Source organism: Periplaneta americana, chromosome 12, assembly GCF_040183065.1.
Source record: "Periplaneta americana isolate PAMFEO1 chromosome 12, P.americana_PAMFEO1_priV1, whole genome shotgun sequence".
NCBI lineage: Eukaryota > Metazoa > Arthropoda > Insecta > Blattodea > Blattidae > Periplaneta > Periplaneta americana.
This window is the reverse complement of record NC_091128.1, coordinates 109682943-109704342: the sequence shown is the minus strand read 5'-3', so window position 1 is coordinate 109704342 and position 21400 is coordinate 109682943. Positions and strand designations below refer to the sequence as shown.

At 33.7% G+C, this 21400-nt stretch overlaps 1 protein-coding gene across 3 annotated transcripts in view; it reads right to left on the bottom strand.

Annotated features, from left to right (window-relative positions):
- Window positions 1-442: 442 nt before the first annotated feature.
- LOC138710808 (protein bric-a-brac 1-like) overlaps window positions 443-21400 on the bottom strand; it is a 66069-nt gene continuing 45111 nt past the window's right edge. For 2 of the 3 annotated variants that reach the window (XM_069841933.1, XM_069841935.1), the window contains exons 5-6: window positions 3816-3872; window positions 1159-1680 (exon numbers count right to left, since the gene is read on the bottom strand). In XM_069841933.1, coding sequence (XP_069698034.1) covers window positions 1292-1680; window positions 3816-3872 — 446 coding nt within the window. In that variant the 3' untranslated portion in view covers window positions 1159-1291. Of the gene's footprint in view, window positions 1681-3815; window positions 3873-21400 lie in introns of all 3 variants that reach the window. The other variant, XM_069841934.1, reaches the window with a different exon arrangement.

The following is a 21400-nucleotide window of genomic DNA, read 5'->3' as shown; positions in this document are numbered from 1 at the left end:
GCCGTGTTATCTCTTGCAAATACATGTGTTGTAGTTGTTGTACTGTCGGTAGTACAGCCAGGACAAAAGATACAATAGAATCTGTTAAGACATATAGACAGAAATAATACAAGAAAAGAACAGAATAGCTCATGTCATAGTGGAGCTTCTACTGACAAGACAACTACTATGAATAATTGTCTATAACTGTACATACAAATAAAGACACTACACTGTACTCTCGGCTCCACAAGTAAAGAACCCTGGCCTCACACCACTTCTGCACAGATGACAGTGATTGACAGGCCAGTTAGGGGAAGCTGTTGCCACGTTTGCTCTTGGCTGGACTTTTTAAATGTATTTTCTTTTGCAATTGGTTAGATTCTTTCAAAAATGGAAAATTCACAACACAGCATTCTCGGCGGTCTCCTGGCGGTATCTTTGTCCACAGTTTCACTAATTGGGAGCGTGTCAGTCAGATTTATGGCTTCCTGAACCCAACCCTGCAACGAAGGTTCTTTACTTGTGAAACCAAGAGTACTGTATAGTGGATACCATATACTCCATTCCCTTTCAATTTTAGAGAAAACCAAACACAAGTTCAATTACGTTTATAATGTTTAATGTCAAAAGGTTACACAGCATTTCTTTTATAGAAAATATTAACGTAAATTTTATTATATTTCTGTGAGAGTGGGGAGGGGATTATTAAAGAATATGATGACTTCGTATCTTTCTCCTCACTTTCCATAATCTTACACAATGACAGAATTTTAAGGAAAACCACTCCAAGTCTTCAAATTTATTTTCTACGAACAATCTAATCACTGTCAAATAACCTCTATTCATTAATACACTAAAAATTATATAAAACAAGTATATTTTTACCCCACCTTTACACCAATTTAGCTGACATTCACAGTATGTTTTATAAGGGCATTTCCATATCTAGTTTCTATTGCTTTGATCCATTACTTTTATTTCATTATTAATGAAGCTAATTTATCCAGCGTTAAGGCAACTTTAGCTAATGCCACTCAATATCACAGTCAGTAAATAGATTAAAATTCAGAAATGTCGCAATGCATAATTTTGTATAATCTCAGAATTAAAGTCATCTCAGATTCTCAAATCTTAAATACACGAACGGTCAATACTATCACAAAAATACTTTACACAAGACTGTTGGGCATAAAATCCTTTAAAACAATGATCTACTTAGTTTCTGGCTTTGTACAACTCTACTGTATTCCCTGAGGACTTTCTATGCCCGACTAGCTGTAAAATGCTACTTACCACACACAAGCCTGTACTATGTACCTGTCTTTGTGGGATTCAAGGTAGTTTCAGGATCTTGACTGCTTCCTGAACCACTCGACTTGTCTGCTTCACTACTGCCACTTTTTTTAATCATACTAACAAAAGTGTCTAACCGCGTTGGATTGGGGATCTGTAGCACCATGTGGGCTTCTTCCAGGATTAACAACCCATTATGTGCATCACCTGGTGATAAGTTATGCTCTGACATAACATGCTGCTCCCAGTCACTGTGCGAGGGCAGCACTTGAAGGCACCACTTGCATGAAAGTCTTGGAGACTGAGTATGGACTGCCTTGATGTGACGACGCCTGAAGCCCCAGCTTGTGTAAGCTCGATCACAGAATGGACAAGGAAATGGCGGGTAAGGGAAATTTTTTGAAGCTGAGTGAAAAACAGACAGACAGACCATTACTGATATTCCAAATAATATATCGGGTTTCTGCTATAGAGTAAGAAATGAAGACATGAAAATTCATTGGCACATATTGTTCTTACAAAATGATAAATTTCAATTAAAAGGAACTCAATAAACTTCAACCTATGTGAATAAAGTTTTTTTATCGCTGTTTACTTCTGAGAATACGATAAATTCGGGAATTTTAATATAGACATCATATTCTCGAAGATAGCCTGTAACACTCATACAATTAAAAAGGCAGAAGTGATCATGCACATTAAATGTTAAATGTTATGTTTTATTTAACGATGCTCGCAACTGCCGAGGTTATATCAGCGTCGCCGGTGTGCTGGAATTTTGTCTCGCAGGAGTTCTTTTACATGCCAGTAAATCTACTGATATGAGTCGTATTTAAGCACATTTAAATGCCATCGACCTGGTCCGGGATCGAACCCGCAACCTCGGGCATAGAAGGCCAGTGCTATACCAATTGCACCAACCAGGTCGACATCATGCACATCATCTCTGAGTAAATTCATTACAACAAAATTAAATTCTTTTAATGCTGAGTGAAGGATACAATGTTGTTATACTCATGTATTAATCTGGTAGTAAGTAGCAAACAGTTACGGTTTATCACCTCAGAAATTGGGCTCAAACCGCAGCAAATTCTGTGAGATCTGTGGTGGATAACTCTGGATATTAATCAGAATACTTTGTTTTCTCCTGACATTTTCATTCCACCAGTGTTCCATGATTGTAATATCGCATCTGAATGGTGTCCAGAGTAAATGGGGTCGTTGAATAAATAATTATACAGGGCAATTCTAAATAACTGGTACAAAAAGAAAACATCACTGTGACTATTGTAATGAATTTATTCCACGAACATAAATGTAACATGAAAGGTTAACTCAGTGGTCGTCAGCACTCGCTGAAATGGGTAGAGTGCATGGAGGGTAAGGAACTCTGCTACGTCGTGCACAAGGGATAGAGAGAGAGCATTCCCGCCAGCAGCAATGATTGCATGCAAGAGCAGTGTCTTGTCCGCAGGTAAGAGACACTATCCCGAGCGTGCAGTGTTTTGATGACCGCTGGGTTAACTCTTCAAGTCCCGATTGGCAATAATAAAAACACTGAAAACTCACCATTGCTCATTCAAGGCTCTGTTAATTAAAATGGCGGCATCAGCAATACAAAAGGTTATTTTATCCTAGAATACGTAAAAACGTCATCGATAATAATCATTGTTCAAAGATACTTACAGACCAAGTTTGCTAAAGAAGCACTTTACACTCACAACATCATAAGGTGGGTGGAACAGTTTGAGGAGACAGGCTGCTTGTGCAAGAGGAAAATCACAGGACGGCCATCCATCAACAACAAAGTGGTGGAAAATGTTCATGTGACCTACGTACAAAGCCTCTGAAAATCAACGTATTGTGCCAATATGGAACTTAATATTGGCATAATCTCGTACATAATCACCTCAACCAGCATCTTCCAGAATGCTGGTTTGGATGACGTGCCACTAATGCCTTGTGATTGTTTCTTTTGGGGGTATATGAAGAACAAGGTGTTCATACTCCCATTTCCACAGACTTACAGCAGTTAAGGCAATGGATAGGCAACAAGGTTGACTCAATTGATCAGACTATGCTGGCACGAGTGTGGCAAAAAATGGAGTAGGTATTGTGTAGACATCTGCAGTGTCACAAATGGCGCTTACAGCGAATATCTGTGAATGTTCGTGGAAACTTCGAGAGGTAACCTTTCATGTTATATTTGTATTTGTGAAATAAATTCATTACAGCATTCACAGAACTGTTTTCTTTTTGTACCAATCATTTAGAATTGCCCTGTACAATCACAGTTAAAAAAATACCATAAGGCTTGTTTGGGACTTCAAGGTTGGCAACTCTGCCTCATACGTTAGAGTCTGTAAGTGTACTGTTGTAGCAACCAAGAAGCCACCAAACAAATAAAACACATAAAATCTATAGTCCACGTGTTTTAAACATCATTCGAGCTACCAAGGCCCCAATAAGGCTCTTGTAGGAAAAAAAAAATATATGGTTATGTATTGAAAGTAAAAGAGACAGATTTGCCAAAATCTTACCTTGTGTAGGATCATAACTTAGATCTGCATGAAATGACGACTCTGACTTCGAATACCCTGAAAAAATAAAATAGTGAAACAAAGTTAAATTTTCATTTATATAATTATTATAAGTTAATAATAATAATAATAATAATAATAATAATAATAATAATAATAATAATAATAATAATAATAATAAACACAAAGTTAAAATAGAAAGACTACATAATATTGTAAAATACAAGTGAGACACTCCATTCAATTGATGTTCAATAATCTTTGTAAAACTGTTAATCCTCCAGTGGTCACACACTCAAATGCAACATTAGTGGTCACACGGATCACAGTGTGATCCATATTTTAAGCTAATTTTTACATGCAATTTTATTTATTTATTTATTTTTAATTTTTCTGGTTAGTTATTAATGATTACACATTAACAGAGTCTAATTATATTCATTTTTTCAATATTCACAAAACATATAATAAATGCTGTAAAAACATAAACTTAGAGACTGATAATGCTTGCACGGAGCATAATCGTGATCCAAAAATGCACCAACTTAATTATGCACCAAGAAAAAAACACTTAACACTTGTCAATAACAACGACTGAGAGGGTAGAGAAATATATGAACGAAAGGTACACAAATCGCAGATACGATATGTGCTGTCATTTCTGATCACCAATCAAAAATAAAGTACTGGATCACTATCTAATTCATGTGACCACTGAAGGATTAAATCAAAGTTGTCAGCATCATTCCAAAATGCTATGTCAAAGGTTCGAAGTGAACAACTAAATGACAGAAAGCGAAAAAGATGTGATGCATTCTGGAGATCAAGTATTTTACAAATGATGAACAAATTAAATTGAGATATTCACCACCACTTAATGTATATCCCACATATTTTCTAAATATCAACTTTCCAAGTTTATAGTAAATTACGTATAATATTCATTCAGCAATGGTGAAGAATATTAATTGAGCACAATACTAGATCTTAATTAAAATTTTATCAATATCTGCAAGGTATCGTAGAGTTATTCAAAATTGAATATATTTAAAACCTCCTGTATAAAAAACGACTAATGGACTAACAGAAGAAGAATGTTTTTTAATTCTCGTTGTTGTGCTGAAATCTATAAAGAATAACCTGCACAACCATTAATTTGTAAGTTACCTACACTTGCTTCTTCTACTGTATGAAGTAAAAATTAAATGCAATTTAAATGAATGTTAAATGCTGTTAACGATCAGAATGTCCTTCCTTTCAATGAAGTAAATCTCTTCTTTCAGAGGAAAATAATAAAGCACTGGGTTGTGTCAGTAGCCAAGAATACGAAAACTGAAAGACAGGTCCTCATCTTCATTAACATATCATGTCATATAATCTTAAAGAAGGATCTTAATTTCACATTATTTTTCTTCATGCTTTCAGCATAGGCTTATTTGATTTCTTAATGTTTGTTTTTCTCTGTTTAGTTTTATACATGTTAATAAGTGATCTTTACGTATCACACAGTTGTTGGAATTTAACACAGTGATGTGGTGTAGATGGTGTACCAGACAATTGTGTCCCAAATATAGCCTAAATTTTGCAGCTGCTTCTTTTCTAGTAGGAAGTGACAAGCTAATTTATCTCTATGTCAATCCATTTCTAACGTGACTTATTCTCCTTGTTTTTTTCTATGTACTCATTATCCAATTCTGACCTTATTACAGTGGAATCCCTCATATATGGCACTCAAACACCGACAATATCAAAACAATGGCACTTTCTAATAAGAAAAAGAAAAATTAAAATACAAGACAGAGAGTCAATATATAAGTTACACATTGAAGTAGCAACCTACATTTTTTAATGAGGCACTTGAAGCCATTACACTAGATGACAGTATTATTAATGTGTGTGCAAAACAAGAAACAGTCATCTAGGTCACTAACGTCACACTGGGAAGCGAGGCCAAAAGTCGCCACTTTTAAAGCAGGCAAAAACCTGTGTTTGCTCCACAGATTTCCATTATACGCTATACAGATGTGTAGTCCTACAGAAAGTGACGTTATCACAAAATTAAGATGTTACATATGTGCCGCTTTTGGGTTCACAAACAACTGCGTGAGTAAAGTCTTTCTTGTCTGCTATAAAAATGATGGAACAGCTAGTTCATACCCCATGAACAACACTTTGCTATTCTTCACAAGTTGACGACAGCAATATGCGCGCCATCTTTGTTGCGTAGTTCACGCTTCTCTTGCTAGAGTTGCACATGCAAAACAAATTGTATCTGTAGTGAAAACTTCAAACTATATCTCGGTGAAATGTCAACATCCCAGCCACAATACCAACGCAGAAAAAAATTATTGTGCTTTACTTTCCGATCCAGCCTCATAACTGTGAAACAAATTGTTTTCGAAATGCAGAGTTGCAGAAATTGTAGTAAACAATTTTTACAATACATGTATAGGCCTAAGGGCAGCTAGATGTCGTTTTAGTTATTTTTCTTCCTTACCATCTAAACTAATAAAATGTTATTTCCTATGTCCTTAAATTTGTATATTAACTCAACAATATCAAACACGAATGAAAATTTCAGTAGTTCGAGACTGATGAATGACATTCTATTTGGCCATCGTTAAATAAAAGGTAATGAAAATGTGTGCACCTGTCTGAATCTAAACTGAATGACTTGTCGAATTATGACAAACATTTACATGCTCAAAATATCAACGTATTTTGTGAATCTGCTAAAAAAATACTTTACACAGAAAACAATTACAGTAAACTATATTTATTTCTTACTCGAAATTAAACATTACATTGACAATATGGGTAAATTAATTTTACTAACAAAATGGGAAAAAATAATAAACATATGCTAAACATATGGAGTCTATTGATAATGACACATCACCTATACAACCTGGAGAGTACGGTTACTTAATCATTAACATTTCACTAGCCTCGGGAAATTATTGCATAGTCTGTAATCCATACACTCTTATGTACACACTACAAAGCTGAAACATCTAGCCACTTTGTTATGATTATGCCTAACCAGTGCCAGGAAAAATAACTGCAAAATAATGAATAATAAAATTATAAATGAAAGCCTACCGCATAATCTAACTCTGACACTAATACACTGATGTTTCAGTATGTTATACTACCTAGTACAGTTATGTTTTATGTTACACAACCTATATAAATCTATTAATTTTCTCCTACAACTGACACTGGACTTAATGGTGAACTCTTCCATTAACATAATCAAGTATCTACTCAGAAGCCAGGACAATGAACCATTTCAACATATACTGACGTCTATACATACATTAAACTCAAATTCTTATGATCAAAATAATAAATATCTTTTGCAATTCAAAAAGAAAAACAGAAAGTTACAAATACAATATACATTTCAACTTTAGACAATTTAAAGACAAATCCAATTTCTTTTAACAAATATTCAACATTATCATATCATTGCTGTAGATATCTTTCCTATTATATTAATTTCTCATATATTTCTTAAGACTTTTATTCACAACCAGCATCGGAATGTATAGATATTAGCTATTACTTCAGAAATTACAAATAATATCAGTGCTTGAAATGAGAATCTTCCAACTATGATTCACTTCCATGTTCAATTACATAAATGTCTACTTAAATAGAGAAAATAAAGCATTTAATAATGCAGAAGAAAGACATTTTAAACTTATTCTAATTTTGTCATAATTACATTACTTGAAGCCTACACAAGTATAAGAACTAATCCCTTGTCACTTATACAGCATACTAATGAATTATAATTTAAAAATATAGCTCATAACTATGAAATTTAAGATGACTTTGCAAAGTTGCCACATTAAAGGGCTTGAGAAAGAAAATATTTATTTCATGTAAGTATAGGCAATCAGGTACCATAAGGTATACAAGCACCAACACTTAAAGAAGTACAAAATTTAAGAAGAAACAAACATTTATTAATCTAGGTGCAATAATAGTAATTTACATACGTGTGTGTGTGTGTGTGTGTGTGTGTGTGTGTGTGTGTGTGTGTGTGTGTGTGTGTGTGTGTGTGAACATATATATGTACGTAATATTCTCTAAGACAATTAAATGTGATGTTATAAAACCCAGGCGTACATAGATGATAAGCTTGTGAGATTACTAACAATGAATTCGAACTCAGGTACAGAAGACTAAGGAACTATATAACTGCTATATAGTATTATGGTTAATTAAAAGTGCAAAGGAGGAACTTTTGTCAGTCTAATAAGTATATTCATTCATTTCTGGAAAAAGTAGACAAACAACATTCTCCCTACCATTTACGGTGATCTCCCACCTACTGAGCTTATACGTAACCTAATCGACAATATGATGTAGATACTTATTTCTTGGAGATATGAGTTCAGAAAGAGTTTCTTCATATTTTTTGGCTACAAATTAACTCTTCAATAGAAACAGTGACTAGTTGCAAGAAATGGGACCTAAAGTCGGATTTTTCATATTTCTTGTTTTTGTTTTGTTTTTTGTGGTTTAAAAAAAAAAGAGGACGAAATACTGAGCATTTAAAAAAATTCATGGTTCTAGATGCTATAGTTTTTAATATATATAACTTATTGAATGTTGATATTACATTATGTACTTTTAGAGAAAAATGCAATTAAAGTTTTCACTTATTTTCTTAGCAACTATAAGAAAGATGTAGGTATTTAAGAAGCACTGTGTAAAACTACGTCCTAGATTAGTATGTAAAGAAAGCCTACAGGTAGCGCAAGATGTCAAAACATAGAAATGCAGTTTTTACACTGCAAATTCGTTATTTTGTTCTCCTGTAAAATTTCCTTTCACGTCTTTAGGTCCCTTTTCGAGTAACAGGTCACACTTTAGAACAAAATGATACTAGAAATATCAGTTTAATGGTCTTCATCCAAGACTAACAACAAGATTTAAAATTTACTGTTCTATTACAGGATATTTATCATATCTCATCAAGCGTCTTAAAATGTTAATTCTCAAATCTCAAAATGCATTAATATGTTTTCGACGATTTTCAGAAGAAACGAATGGGAACTACTGGTGAGAATTCATTCTTATTATAATGTTTCCTTAACATCACTCTTAACTGCCATATCATAAATCTCTTGTACTTTAACTACTGAATTAATTAATTCGCAAGGGGCAATTTATAAGTTCAATTTCGCTGATTTAATCATAAAGTAACAATCTAAACAGAACAGAATAAAACATCCATTTGGACTCTATAAAATCTAGACACTAAACTGCATTCAAATATTTCCTCTCTTCAAGCACTGATATTTAACATAAGATTCTCTTTTATTTCAACACTACTTGCTTAAGTTGATTTTCCATCTCTGTAAGTCTGAAAAGTCAAGCTAAAGAAAATGCTGAGACTTTGTATAAAATAAAGAATCATTGATAGTGGTGTTAGAAATGAAAATAAATGAACATTAAAATATCTTAACAGATACATACCACTGGTAAAGTGACATTTCAGAACTAACTGCAGATCTACCAACTCTTACCCATTGTAGAGGAAACACCTGCAATTTAAGATCTCTTCTTCAAACATGTCAGCAGATGGCTTTGTGATCAGTTTTATGAGCTTGCATAGGAATTAATAAGTGCATAAAATGCAAATTGTCAAGTTTGTGTAGATTATGTCACAATTATTGCTGAACATTTTCGGTAAAGAGAGGAAAATTAAAACAATTTCATAGTTTTTATTTTGTTCGCAACAACGCCCATTCAAATTAAAAGTGAAAATTCTATTAAAAATTAATCATTGCTGAATTGCTGAGCAGCTTAATGTCAATATTCAGACTAATAAAGCTTGCTAATGTATAAGAAAAAAGCAACTGATCCAGAATTAAATCATTATTCACAGATTTTTAGCACGGGCTTTCGGTGGATTATCAGCATTTTTCGTATTCATAAACCAGTGTTAGCGATAGGATATGACTTGAATTCTATACTAGTAACCAGTGGATAGCCGGGGGCTAGCTTAGTACGCTCGTAGCACGTGCTGCGAAATGTCTATGAATACCACCCTATGGGACTGCAATAAACAATATGCTTCATTTGGCTATTATTATTATTATTATTATTATTATTATCATCATCATCATCATTACATCATTATTGTTGTTGTTTGTGGATATTCGCTGATTTCATACTGTCGAGTTTTTATTGCCTTGTAATTTTTCATATAAAGAGTGCCCTATGTAAAAGTAGCTTGGTTTCAAATGTATGAGTGTTTCCAAGGTCAGTCATACTCATTCAGACAATTTCGGTTTAGGCATGATGCACAGTAAACAGTGCATATGCAAGTGTGGTGTCTGCTTTCTTTCCTGCACTAGCAAATTCTCTGGTAATCTAGCAAAGATGATTGAGGCGGAAGCATGGTGTATTCTCGAAAAGAAAGGATTGCCACTGTGGAGGCATACATACATACATACCGGTTCCATTAAAGGAATAAAGGACATCTTCACAGACACGTTTCCTGGTAGAAGTGTCCCAGTCAAACATGCCATTCAGTAGCTGATGTCGAAATGGCGCACAAAAGGTTCTCTGGCCAATGTGAAAAAAACAGAGCACCATTCATTTGTATGCCAGCCATGATTGTTGATATTTAACAGCAGATCAAAATGTGTCAGAAGAAATTAATATGAAGGTTGTGATAGCAAGCTAATGTGTCCTGAATATCCTGTGATCTCTCAATTTTAAACCTGTGTCTAGGAGTTGAGGGAAACTGACAAAACCAAACGTGAATTCAGAAGGAATGCTGGATCTTCTGTGTTATTTCATAACTGATGAAGCATGATTCTATCTGAAAGGGCACGTGAACTCTCGGAACACCAGGTAAAGATCTGGAGAGAATTCTTATGTGATTAATCAAGAATAGCTGCATGATATCAAAGTTGGCATTTAGTGAGGGGTATTCACCTTACGGATTGTGGGCTCAATATTTTTCGATCAACTGTCACTTCTGAAGTCTATCTCGACATCTTTGAACAGTTTTGTGCACAACTCACTCCGAGAAGTGAGAGTACGCCTCCTTTCAATAGGATGGAGCAACATGCAACACATCAAGAGTGTCGCTTGTGAGAATTCACGATTAATTCACTGAAGAACGAACAGTAAACAGGATGTGGCCACAATGTTCCCAGACTTATTGATTTGTGATCTTTGTCTCTGGGCCACTTTGAATGGGAAGGTGTTAGCTAACAACCTGTACACGCTGGATGAACTCAAAGAAAACATATGCAGTGCCATTCAGCATATCAGAGTGTCTAAATTGCAGGGAGTGTACCAGAACATGCTGAACCACGCACAGAGGTGTGTAAATTGTCAAAGTGATCATTTTCAGCATCTTCTGTAATCAGGCAGCAGACACACATCAGTATTTTCGTGCTCCTTTGAATGTTTCTATCACATGGATGTGAGCTACTTTTACGTGAACACTCTGTACAGATTAGATTTTCAATGTAAGTAGCTAAGAAAGTATAACAAGCCATAAGAAGTGAAAGTCCTCTACATCAGTGGTATTCAATCCTTTTTGCTAGTGTACTCCCAAAATACATTTGTTTTACCTTCGTACTCCTAAACTGCATTGCAATTCTACAAGAAATAACAAAAGCCTATGATCGATGTTGTATGTAAAATAAATTATTATTATTATTATTATTATTATTATTATTATTATTATTATTATTATTATTATTATTATTATTATTATTCAGTAGTTATTGATTCAATAATAATAGTAATGAATTATGTAAAACATTATTGAAGCTAGAAAAAACAAGAGTGGATTTTATAAAAGAAAACATGTAAACTGCAATAATTATTTACCAACAAGCTTACTTAAATAAATGTCAGCATATTTACATATCTAGTTAGTGGGATGCATATCCCTTGAGATAAACTCCTGTACCCCTAGGAGTTTGGTATCATAGATTGAATACCACTGCTCTACATGATGTAACACTTGATATGATCAAATTACAAAGACAATTTTAAAATTATAAATTATAAAAATGGACTACGTATTTATTTTATAAATCCCAATCAAATGATTAAATTAAACTTCTAGTAATAGTCGTAAAATTAGTTTTTGTTATTAAATGAATTTCTTATACCATTTCATGCAATCGAAATTATCATATACTCAATAATTACAAAGCTCATGGAGTCCCATCCTAAACTTAGAGTTGCTGCTGAATATGTACCTTCACCAGGAAATAAAACGAATCACATAAATTCGAATTCTTTTATTAAAATTCGTCACAAATTACGCTCAACAGAGATGGAAAATCTTCTTATAAATCTATTTTAACTCAAACGCTTTGTTGCTGCTACAACAGACAAATACAAATATGCATGCCCATCAGGTACCACAACTGAGATCAAATCCAAAACAATGTGTAGTATTGCCCTCCACCAAATAAAAATTAATAATCAACAAAATCATTACAACTATAAACATACGAAAGTAAAAACATTTCCCGACAATAAAATTGACATGGGACGGAAGCATTTCCAATCATTCACAAAAAAAAAAAATTATACTACAGGAAGCAGCAGAGGCTGCTAACATACAATGATTACTCATTAATTGATATAGTTTATCTGTAATCTATTTTAAAAAGTAATCTCGTAAACTTCCGTGGAGATTATCCTCCAATATGGAAGAGTTTTTCTTTTAATTTGAAAATATCAGTATTTCCCATGTATGCATGGATGTCCTACATTTAGTACTCAAAAGGTGCCAATACTTTCATAAAGTAATTTGTACTCATTTTATGTAAATCAATTGCCATGTAAACATGTATTTATGTTCATAAAATAAACTCAAAAACAAAAATATGTCCAGTCTTTTAAAACATTCATGATTTCCATTTGTATTTAATCACATGAATAAACCTCTCAAGACAACTTACATATAATTAACTAAGACGACGTATAAATTGGACTTTTTATTGTTAGAAATTGAAAAATTCCAATCTATACCTTTAACAATGCACCGTTGCTTTCTCCCTTTTTAGGTCATATGTTTAACTAATCTTTTTGTCCAGTTCTATATAATGGTAAGAAATATCCAGTAATGAATTTTAAATACTATTATAGTCACAATCATGTCATGGTATGAAAGAAAAATTTCACAACCTCGAGCGGGATTCGAACCTGTGACTGCCTGTACTCCGGTCAGGTGCTCTACCACTGAGCTATCGAGTTCATCTCACGCCAAAGGCTTGGAATTATCCTTTCATACTGGCGACTCTGTTATAGAGTACTGTCCATAGCGTCTGATCTAGTCAGCACTGCTTATGGGTGGGAAATCCAAGGGTGGCGAATCCCGCTCGAGGTTGTGAAATTTTTCTTTCATACCATGGCATGATTGTGACTATAATAGTATTTAAAATTCATTAATATGTCACAATAACGGACGTATATACGTCATCCAACATCGTAAGAATGAAGATTAAATATCCAGTAATTGAAAAGTGAAATTTTTTTTCCAAAAACCAGATTTATCAGTCTGAAGTTAGAATTCTATAACAATTTCAGAACAATATCTTCATTTTACACATATTTAAATTTTGGCACCTTCAGTTCTATTTTAAGGTCAGTAATTTTATACCACTGATTGAGTACTTTTACATGAACTCCTGAATTTCTGGAACTAATAAAATAATTAAGCAAGAACTGCTTGTGATGTCTGTTTAGGTAAGATATATTTACAAATTCTATTATAGAGGCATTCTTTGCTAAGCACCAATACATGTAAAAAAAAATTCCAACATAATATATAATTATTACACATAGAACTGTTTAATACTGCATCACTAAGAAAAATTAAATGATTGCACTGTCACTGAAACAAACTAAAAATTCTTCAACGTATAATGAAAGAGCATTCTTTTTTTACTTCATTAAGCTAAACTTGTGTAAAGCATTGCATGTTTATAACTAAGATATGCAGAATGGAAGGAAAGTAATGCTCTGTGCCAGGATTAAAGAACCCTCGCTTACAATAACTTTCTATAGCTTTCATTAACTGCTTTTCATAGGATAAAGCAGTCTTTCTTTCTCCTTGAGGATAAGCCCAGGAAAGAAATATACTGGGTCTTTTAAAAATAAACTTTGTCATTTCTTTTGTCACATAGAAATACGAGAACTGTTTCTAGATAGTTTCAATTTCAGGAGAGAATAGAAGCATTCTCAAATACAGAACACATCCTAGAAGAAGAGGAATCCGACACCAACTGATTACTACTTTTCTATTTGTTCACAAATATGAAGGAAGCAAAGAGAACATAATATGCAGAAATTCACAACAATGCAATGGCAGAGAGATATCTTACAGATATAATATGAAGAGTTCAACTGGTGTATCGTACAGTGTAAACTTTTTGAGTAACCATCCATTTTCAACGAAAATTCTGAACATAATTTTTACTCAGTGATTCTGGATATTTATTTTCAATTGTAAATACAAAGTGTGTCAAAAGTCGTCTACAATAGCTCTGGGATGATAGATATGATAAACAGCAATTTTTTATGTGTCAAAAATTTTGTACATCCATTATTTGCCTGCTAGGGACACTGATATTACCTTCCATTTGTGTTTAGATCATTGAACGTTGAAGTGGTGTGTTTACAATCAGCACTTAACTCATTTTTTAGAAATGTCGCTTGTATCCCTTTGCTTCTGACCCCCTCATTTAAAGAATCCCGTGAGAAAGAAATTAAGAGAGTGTAACACTGAACTAGCTGTAATTCCATGAGAGCCTACATCCCAAATGCAATCATTAGGTATTTCAACAAACATGCCTATAAAAGTATAAGACCTACACGCGAGGGGAACTGAACATAAGATTATACTATTACTCAAGTGTGTGAAAGGCTGAAAGTATCGTGGTCCAAAGTGAATGATCACTGCATAATTAAATAATTCGAAAAATGTGGGCTTAATACTGTTCTTAATAGTAGTGAAGACCACCTTCTGTATGAAGACAGTGAATTAGAAAGTGACTTGGAGTCCACTGGAGAGGCGGACATGGAAGACTCAGACAAATTGAATTTTAAAAGATTGGTTTTTCAGTTTAATTTGTTTTATAACATTGTTCTTAAAAACTGTCTTATTTTGAGAATGCATTTTAAACACTGGAAAATATGGTATGTACTAATTTTGACTGACTATCATGTTATGAATTTCACAGCTGGAAATCCTCAATGCTATACTGTATGAAAGTTTTCAACAATTCTGAATCTGGGGAAAGGGAAAAGCATTTCCGTCAAAGACAAAATTTAAATGAGCTCTTTTTTTCGACTTAAGAATTCTTATAAAAAGAATAATTACGTCTACATTCCTTCCATCCTGTATTGACATACTTTGTCGATATGCACACTGTTATACATATCTTAAACACAACTCTTGAGAAATCTGTTATTAGGATTTGAACATGCAATAAAGAATATAATTGAGTATTACAAGTTTCAAGGAAGGTAAAAAGGACCCTGAGTTCTTAACAGAAATTGAAACCTGGAAGTCATTTCTATTTCAATGTTCTAGGAACAAAATTACAAACATACATAATACTTTAGAAGTATTTTCAACACACTCATACTTATATATCAAAGAAATAATTGTAATCATATTCAAGCTGTTGTTTATAAATCATAGCTAATAACTAAGAATTAAAATTAAATCAATTAAATCTACATAATACGTAAAAAAAAAAAAAAAACGTCAATTAGCTTTCATCAACCTTCAGGACTAGAAAAGTATTTTCATTATTGAGTGCAAAACGATACTGTAAAGTTCATTTTGACAAAATTTACATAATATTTCAATTATAAAATTACGTAAGGGACAAATTATGATTTATAGAAAAAAAAGCTCGAGTGCATATTAATGAAAAAGAATAAAATAAAATAGTCTATATAAGAATATGATTCAAGTTACAAAATAAAAATTCACTATTTACAGGCAAAAAAAAAAAAAATAGATATAATTGCAAACAACACACAGTGACACTGATCATTAAATTACAGAATGATTGTGTGGTCTCAGAACAAAATGTCATATTAATCTCCAAAAATAAATCAGTTTTCTATATTTTAACATTTCTTCATACTTCAAAACTGTATTTTCAAACATGATGGGTTGTCATACAAAAATAATTATATTAAAATTACCCAAATGTAACCTGTAACACATCATACTTGTTGATTTAGATTTTCATATTTTCGTAGAAAATAAATTTAAGATTATAATTTTCAAAGAAATTAATGTTGTTGTTGTTGTTGTTGTGTTTTTAAAATACAGAATGAGCAAAACTTAGCTATACTGCTATGCATCAATTTCTATTATCAGCAGGTATCCTACTGTACACTGGTTACAGGCATAAGGCAGCATCAGTGAATCAACAGAATACGAACTGTTGCTATATTTACTCACTTTCTTACAAGCGGTTAAAAGTCATTCACTCATCCAAATTTGACAAAAACATCCTGAAAATCTCTCGATTTGGATTACCATTAATTTTGGGACCTTTTTATGCGTCACTTCCTGCAGTCTGCTTTGAGAAATGCACGCAATATTTTGATAGGTGTTATTTTTTGTTTCTTCCACAATATATGGATTTGTTTTGTTCACTATTCTTTCAAGTTTCCTATAACTGCCACAAGGAGTTAAGAGCAGGAGCGTCACACATTATTACTCCATGAACTGTTTACATGGAAATGTTCGCCATATGTGCTGCAATAAAATAGTCTTAGAAAAAGCAAACTTAGTTTTTCGCCAGAAAGGAGTTCAAAATCATTATTATGTATCAATCGGCCTTAACAGCTTAAGGGAAAAAATCCCTATTATCCTCTTGCACTTAATAAAGCATCATATTGTACCTTTTGTATCATTGAAAAGCACTTGATGAAAAAGATAGGATTTTCGGAACTCAATATCTGTTACTTTGGGAATAGGAGATTACAGTCAATTTTTCCATTATGTATTGCAAAATTCATTCATATATTCTATAGAAAGAGGCAGCGAAAAGTTACCGCATTGTGCACAGGACGTTGCAGAACAGATTGCCTGCAATCCATTGCTCGACTCACCAGTAAGCTGTAACAGCACAGGCAGGAATTCAGTTTCATTACAGTAGGCCTAAATTATTAGTTAAGAGTTACCTAATGAATGAATGAACTGATGTAGATTTTACCTTTCATCAAAGCAGCTGTTGAAAATGATGTCCAGCTTCTCGATATAAACACTGTATTGAGTTTAAAAATTCCGAAACACTTGTATGTCCGCCTCTGACTTTCAGATATCTCTCGTCTAATTTCATTCTCCTTGCTTCAAGAGTATGTGGATTGTTCTTCTACACTTTCTGTTTTGAAGTTCCCTGCCGACAGAAATTTATGCAGGTAGCTGGATCCTGTTGTGTTATCTGATGAACCACTAACACTTTGTAAGAACGAAAGTGTAGCACTTTCAGTCCTCACAATGCCAATCTTTGTGAAATACCACACTCCTGCGCCAATTGGCGTGAAAATTTCCTTGGGCTGATTTAAATTCTTGCTTGAATATCTGCAAGCTTCGCCTCTGTTAATACCCTTTTTTGTGGTTCTCTCTTTTTGTTTAAAACAGACCCTGTTTCTCGCCATTTTCTGAATAACTTGGTTACATATTGTCTCGAAGGCATTGCAGCATCACGGAACTGACATAGAAACTTGCAAACGGTACTACCATACGATTTCTTCTTTAGGAGATATGTTTCAACTAGAAATATCCATTGTGCAATACTATACATCACCTTACTGATAGCAAACACAAATAACACAAATAATGTTTAATAACAAGTGCGGTAATGCAACACCACTCGGGAATTTTAGGCCTACCGTAATGAAACTGAATGCCCACCTGTGCTGCTACAGCTTACCGGTGAGTCGAGCAATGGATTGCGGGCAATCTGTTCCTTGATGTCCCCTGCATAGTGCTGTAACTTTTCACTGCCTCTCTCTCTGTATGTCTGAATACGGAATTAGTGGGTCGTAGTTCTTGCAACACAGTAATTTTGTACTGCTTTAACTTTAATAATCTTGTATTCTCGACTGCAAATCTTTTGCATATGGTCTTCAAAGGCTTAATAGCTGCACCAAATTAGAGGCATTTGGCATTGTCTAGTCAGAGTAGTCATGCCTCCCACTATTAAGGCAAACAACTGACACTCGAGCATAAGTACTGTAATGTAAAATTCTGTAGTTTACCAGGCCTAAAGAAAAGTTAATTTTTAAGCAAGTGCAAAACAAAAATAAAAACATTTTAGATCAAACCTTTTCCTCTGTACAATTACAAACATTTTTGCCACATATGATAGAGCAAGAGAAGTCAGCTTATAACAGGAGAACCTTTTCTTAATGTCGTAACAAGTATCATTATTGCGACAGTATCCAAAACACAGTATCATGGATTTTTATTCAGATCCTTGAGTAGGTTGTCTGCATGTGAGCTTACACCCTGTACTTATATATCACATTCCGAAACAAGAGAGCTGTTTTTTTTTAATCCGTGCACTGCCCAAGCATGTCATTTTAAGAAATCAAACACACACAATCGTGCTTACTCTCTGGTCTTGGCCCTCCTATCTGTCCCACTGCAACACAATAGTTCTTTGCTCTTTGGACAGCTACTCATCCCAGTAATCCATGATTTGATTCCCGCATGGACAATGGAAATGATAACTCTTCTGTTCACGGGATTGAGTGTTTGTCCGTCATGTGGTGTGTCCTGTATTGTCTCAAAGATGGTCCTGGCTGTGATGACTACTTGACAAAGAAGGTCTGCAATGTGTGTCTGTCTAATCTTGGTCCAAAGGTATACTACGCCTACACTGCATTGGATTGTAAGTTGGTATTAAAAGAAGGGGTATCACAGAAAAAAGAAAGACAATAGTTATTTTCAAAATGCATGAACTAAAGTTACATATTATTATATTAGATAAACATGTTTTATGTTGTGGCTGAAAACTGTTTAACCAACCAAGCTAAATTAAACCTACATTGAAGAATCAACTACACTTTTGATGCTATTTGTTTGCATACGAAAAATTTGAACACTTTTATGTGCACAGTATAATTATTCCGGAATTTCCCCTACTGTGATGGTTATGGAAGTTTTCGACAAAAAATTATGGGATAAAGACAAAACTCTATGGAAAAGATATAGACTCTGACAGTCTCCTGCTTCACAGAGGAATGCTTCCTGAGATACTGCAGAGTGAAGGAAAAGTCGTTGAAAACATAGACGACCTTATCAGTCACTTCAAGCAAGAAGTTCATCTTGGGAACGTGCTCTCAGAACTGTACAAGTTTTCGAAAATTGTGATGACAATTCCTGTGTCAACAGCAACAGCAGAGAGATCTTTCTCAGGTCTTAAAAGACTTAAGACCTATTTGCATTCAACTACGAGACAGCAGAGGTTAAATTCTGTGAGCATTTTACATGTTCACAAGAAGGCTGCTAAGGCATTAGATCTGGAGAAGATGTCAAATGAGTTCATATCAAGAAATGAGCAAAGAAAGAGGACATTCCTTCAGAAAATGTATCTGTAAATTATATTATACTGTTGTGTTATATTTATTTTTCTACTGCTAGGCCTACATGTGAATATGTTTTTCGTTCAGAAAATTTGGGAAGTGACTTATAGTGTTGTGTTTACTTTTATACTGTAGGCCTAAATGTGAATATAAAAAAAAATAGCAATGTTCACCTTATTATTTACTGTTTCCATTTTCCCCCTCCAAATCCTGATGTTCTTTTCAGTCAAGCTCTTGTCCCCCCAAAATAATTTTAAGTCGGCGCCACTGCTACAAACATTCTTTGTGAAAATAATATACTATATGTTTGGCAATTAAACATTAACAAAGAAACACACTCATTGTCGTTACATTGGATGCCTGCCCTTACCACGAGTATGCCCATCAAGAACAATGATGCTAAGTGCAGTATAGAGAAGATTTGCTTATCTACAAAGTGGCATAATTTCAGTAACCACTTTAAGTTGACACTACAAATCAATAATTGTTGAGGGAATTAGGAATGTCATACCATTGTTGTGCAGATATTGAGGTTATAATTCTGTAGCAATGGAGAAGTGGCCAGTGCAATAGTGTATATTTTGCATTGAGTATTTAATAAGAACCTACAGTTTTGATAATGTCCAGCATGAAGGTTGGTGATAGGCATGGTCGTAAAATGATACGTCAATGGATACAACAACAGCAACAAACTGGATTAGTTATAAATAAACATCCACAGTCAAAAACTATAGGAACTTCTGAGAATAATGAGTGTGTGTAAATCGCTGTGGTGCATAATCCTACTCGTTCTACCTGAGATCATGCCCACAGTTTAAAACTTTCCCGCAGAAGTTGCAAAATTTGTAGTTTCAACAGCCCACATTGTGTATGTGTATGAACACACTGCAAAGATTATTTCTGAGACGAGTAATTTCTCATTTCAGAGACACACTCGTTTATCCCAAACCTATGGCCTTACCATTCCTGATTTCTTTTTATGAGACTACTTGAAGGAAAGAGTTTTCTCTGCTAGACATTGACCACTTGAAAGCACACATTCGTGAGGATAATGACATCATCAGTCCCCAAGTTTTCGAAAGGGTGATGGAAAGCCTCTGCAAGCGAATGGCACAATGTATTGAAGAAGCTAGTGGACATCTGGAGGACATTATTTTTAGAAAATAATACCGGAGACACGTTTCCAACAATATGTAGAAACACATTAGCTTCAATAAAATAATTTTTGTCAACTAGAATTTCCTTAATTTAAGATATTTAATGGTTAAGTGAAAATACGCCACCTTGTAGTACAATTCTGAGCAAAGTTGATATGTGTTTATCTCACTTTTTACCTCACAAATATTCAGCTTATATTTTATCTTCTGATTACAACAAATATAATACAATACTCTGCTCTAAATTCATTGCTTCCTGCATGTGATTCTAATGTATACACATCTTAAAGAATAAACATAATGTTACATAAAATACGTAAAACAGAAAAGGTCTCTCTACAGAAATTATAAAAATATCTCATACGAGTATCTCACAGATTTCAATGTTTGTACAGAGCAACATAAAGTATTTACAACTACTGATATTCATATGTATAGGTTTCCATGATCCATTCTTTCTTCCACTTGACACCCTTGCATACAGAGATTTAAATGTAATTATGTAGGCCACTATAACAACAAATATTATAATGTATGCAGCAGCCTCAAAAAAAAAAAAAAGGCGTACTATTTGATCTGCTTAGATACATTAAACATTTCAGTCTTGCAAGCTGTATACAAATTAGGTTGACAAATCATTTGCTTTAACTCCAAAATTTAAATTTTATATACTCCTTTGGACATTTCAAATGTAGACAAATGTGTATCAAAGTGATCAACCATCTTGAAACATTATGTAACACAGTTAATTTACATTCTGTAACAATAGCAACCTTCATCATGTGTAGGTATGATTGCCATATGTCA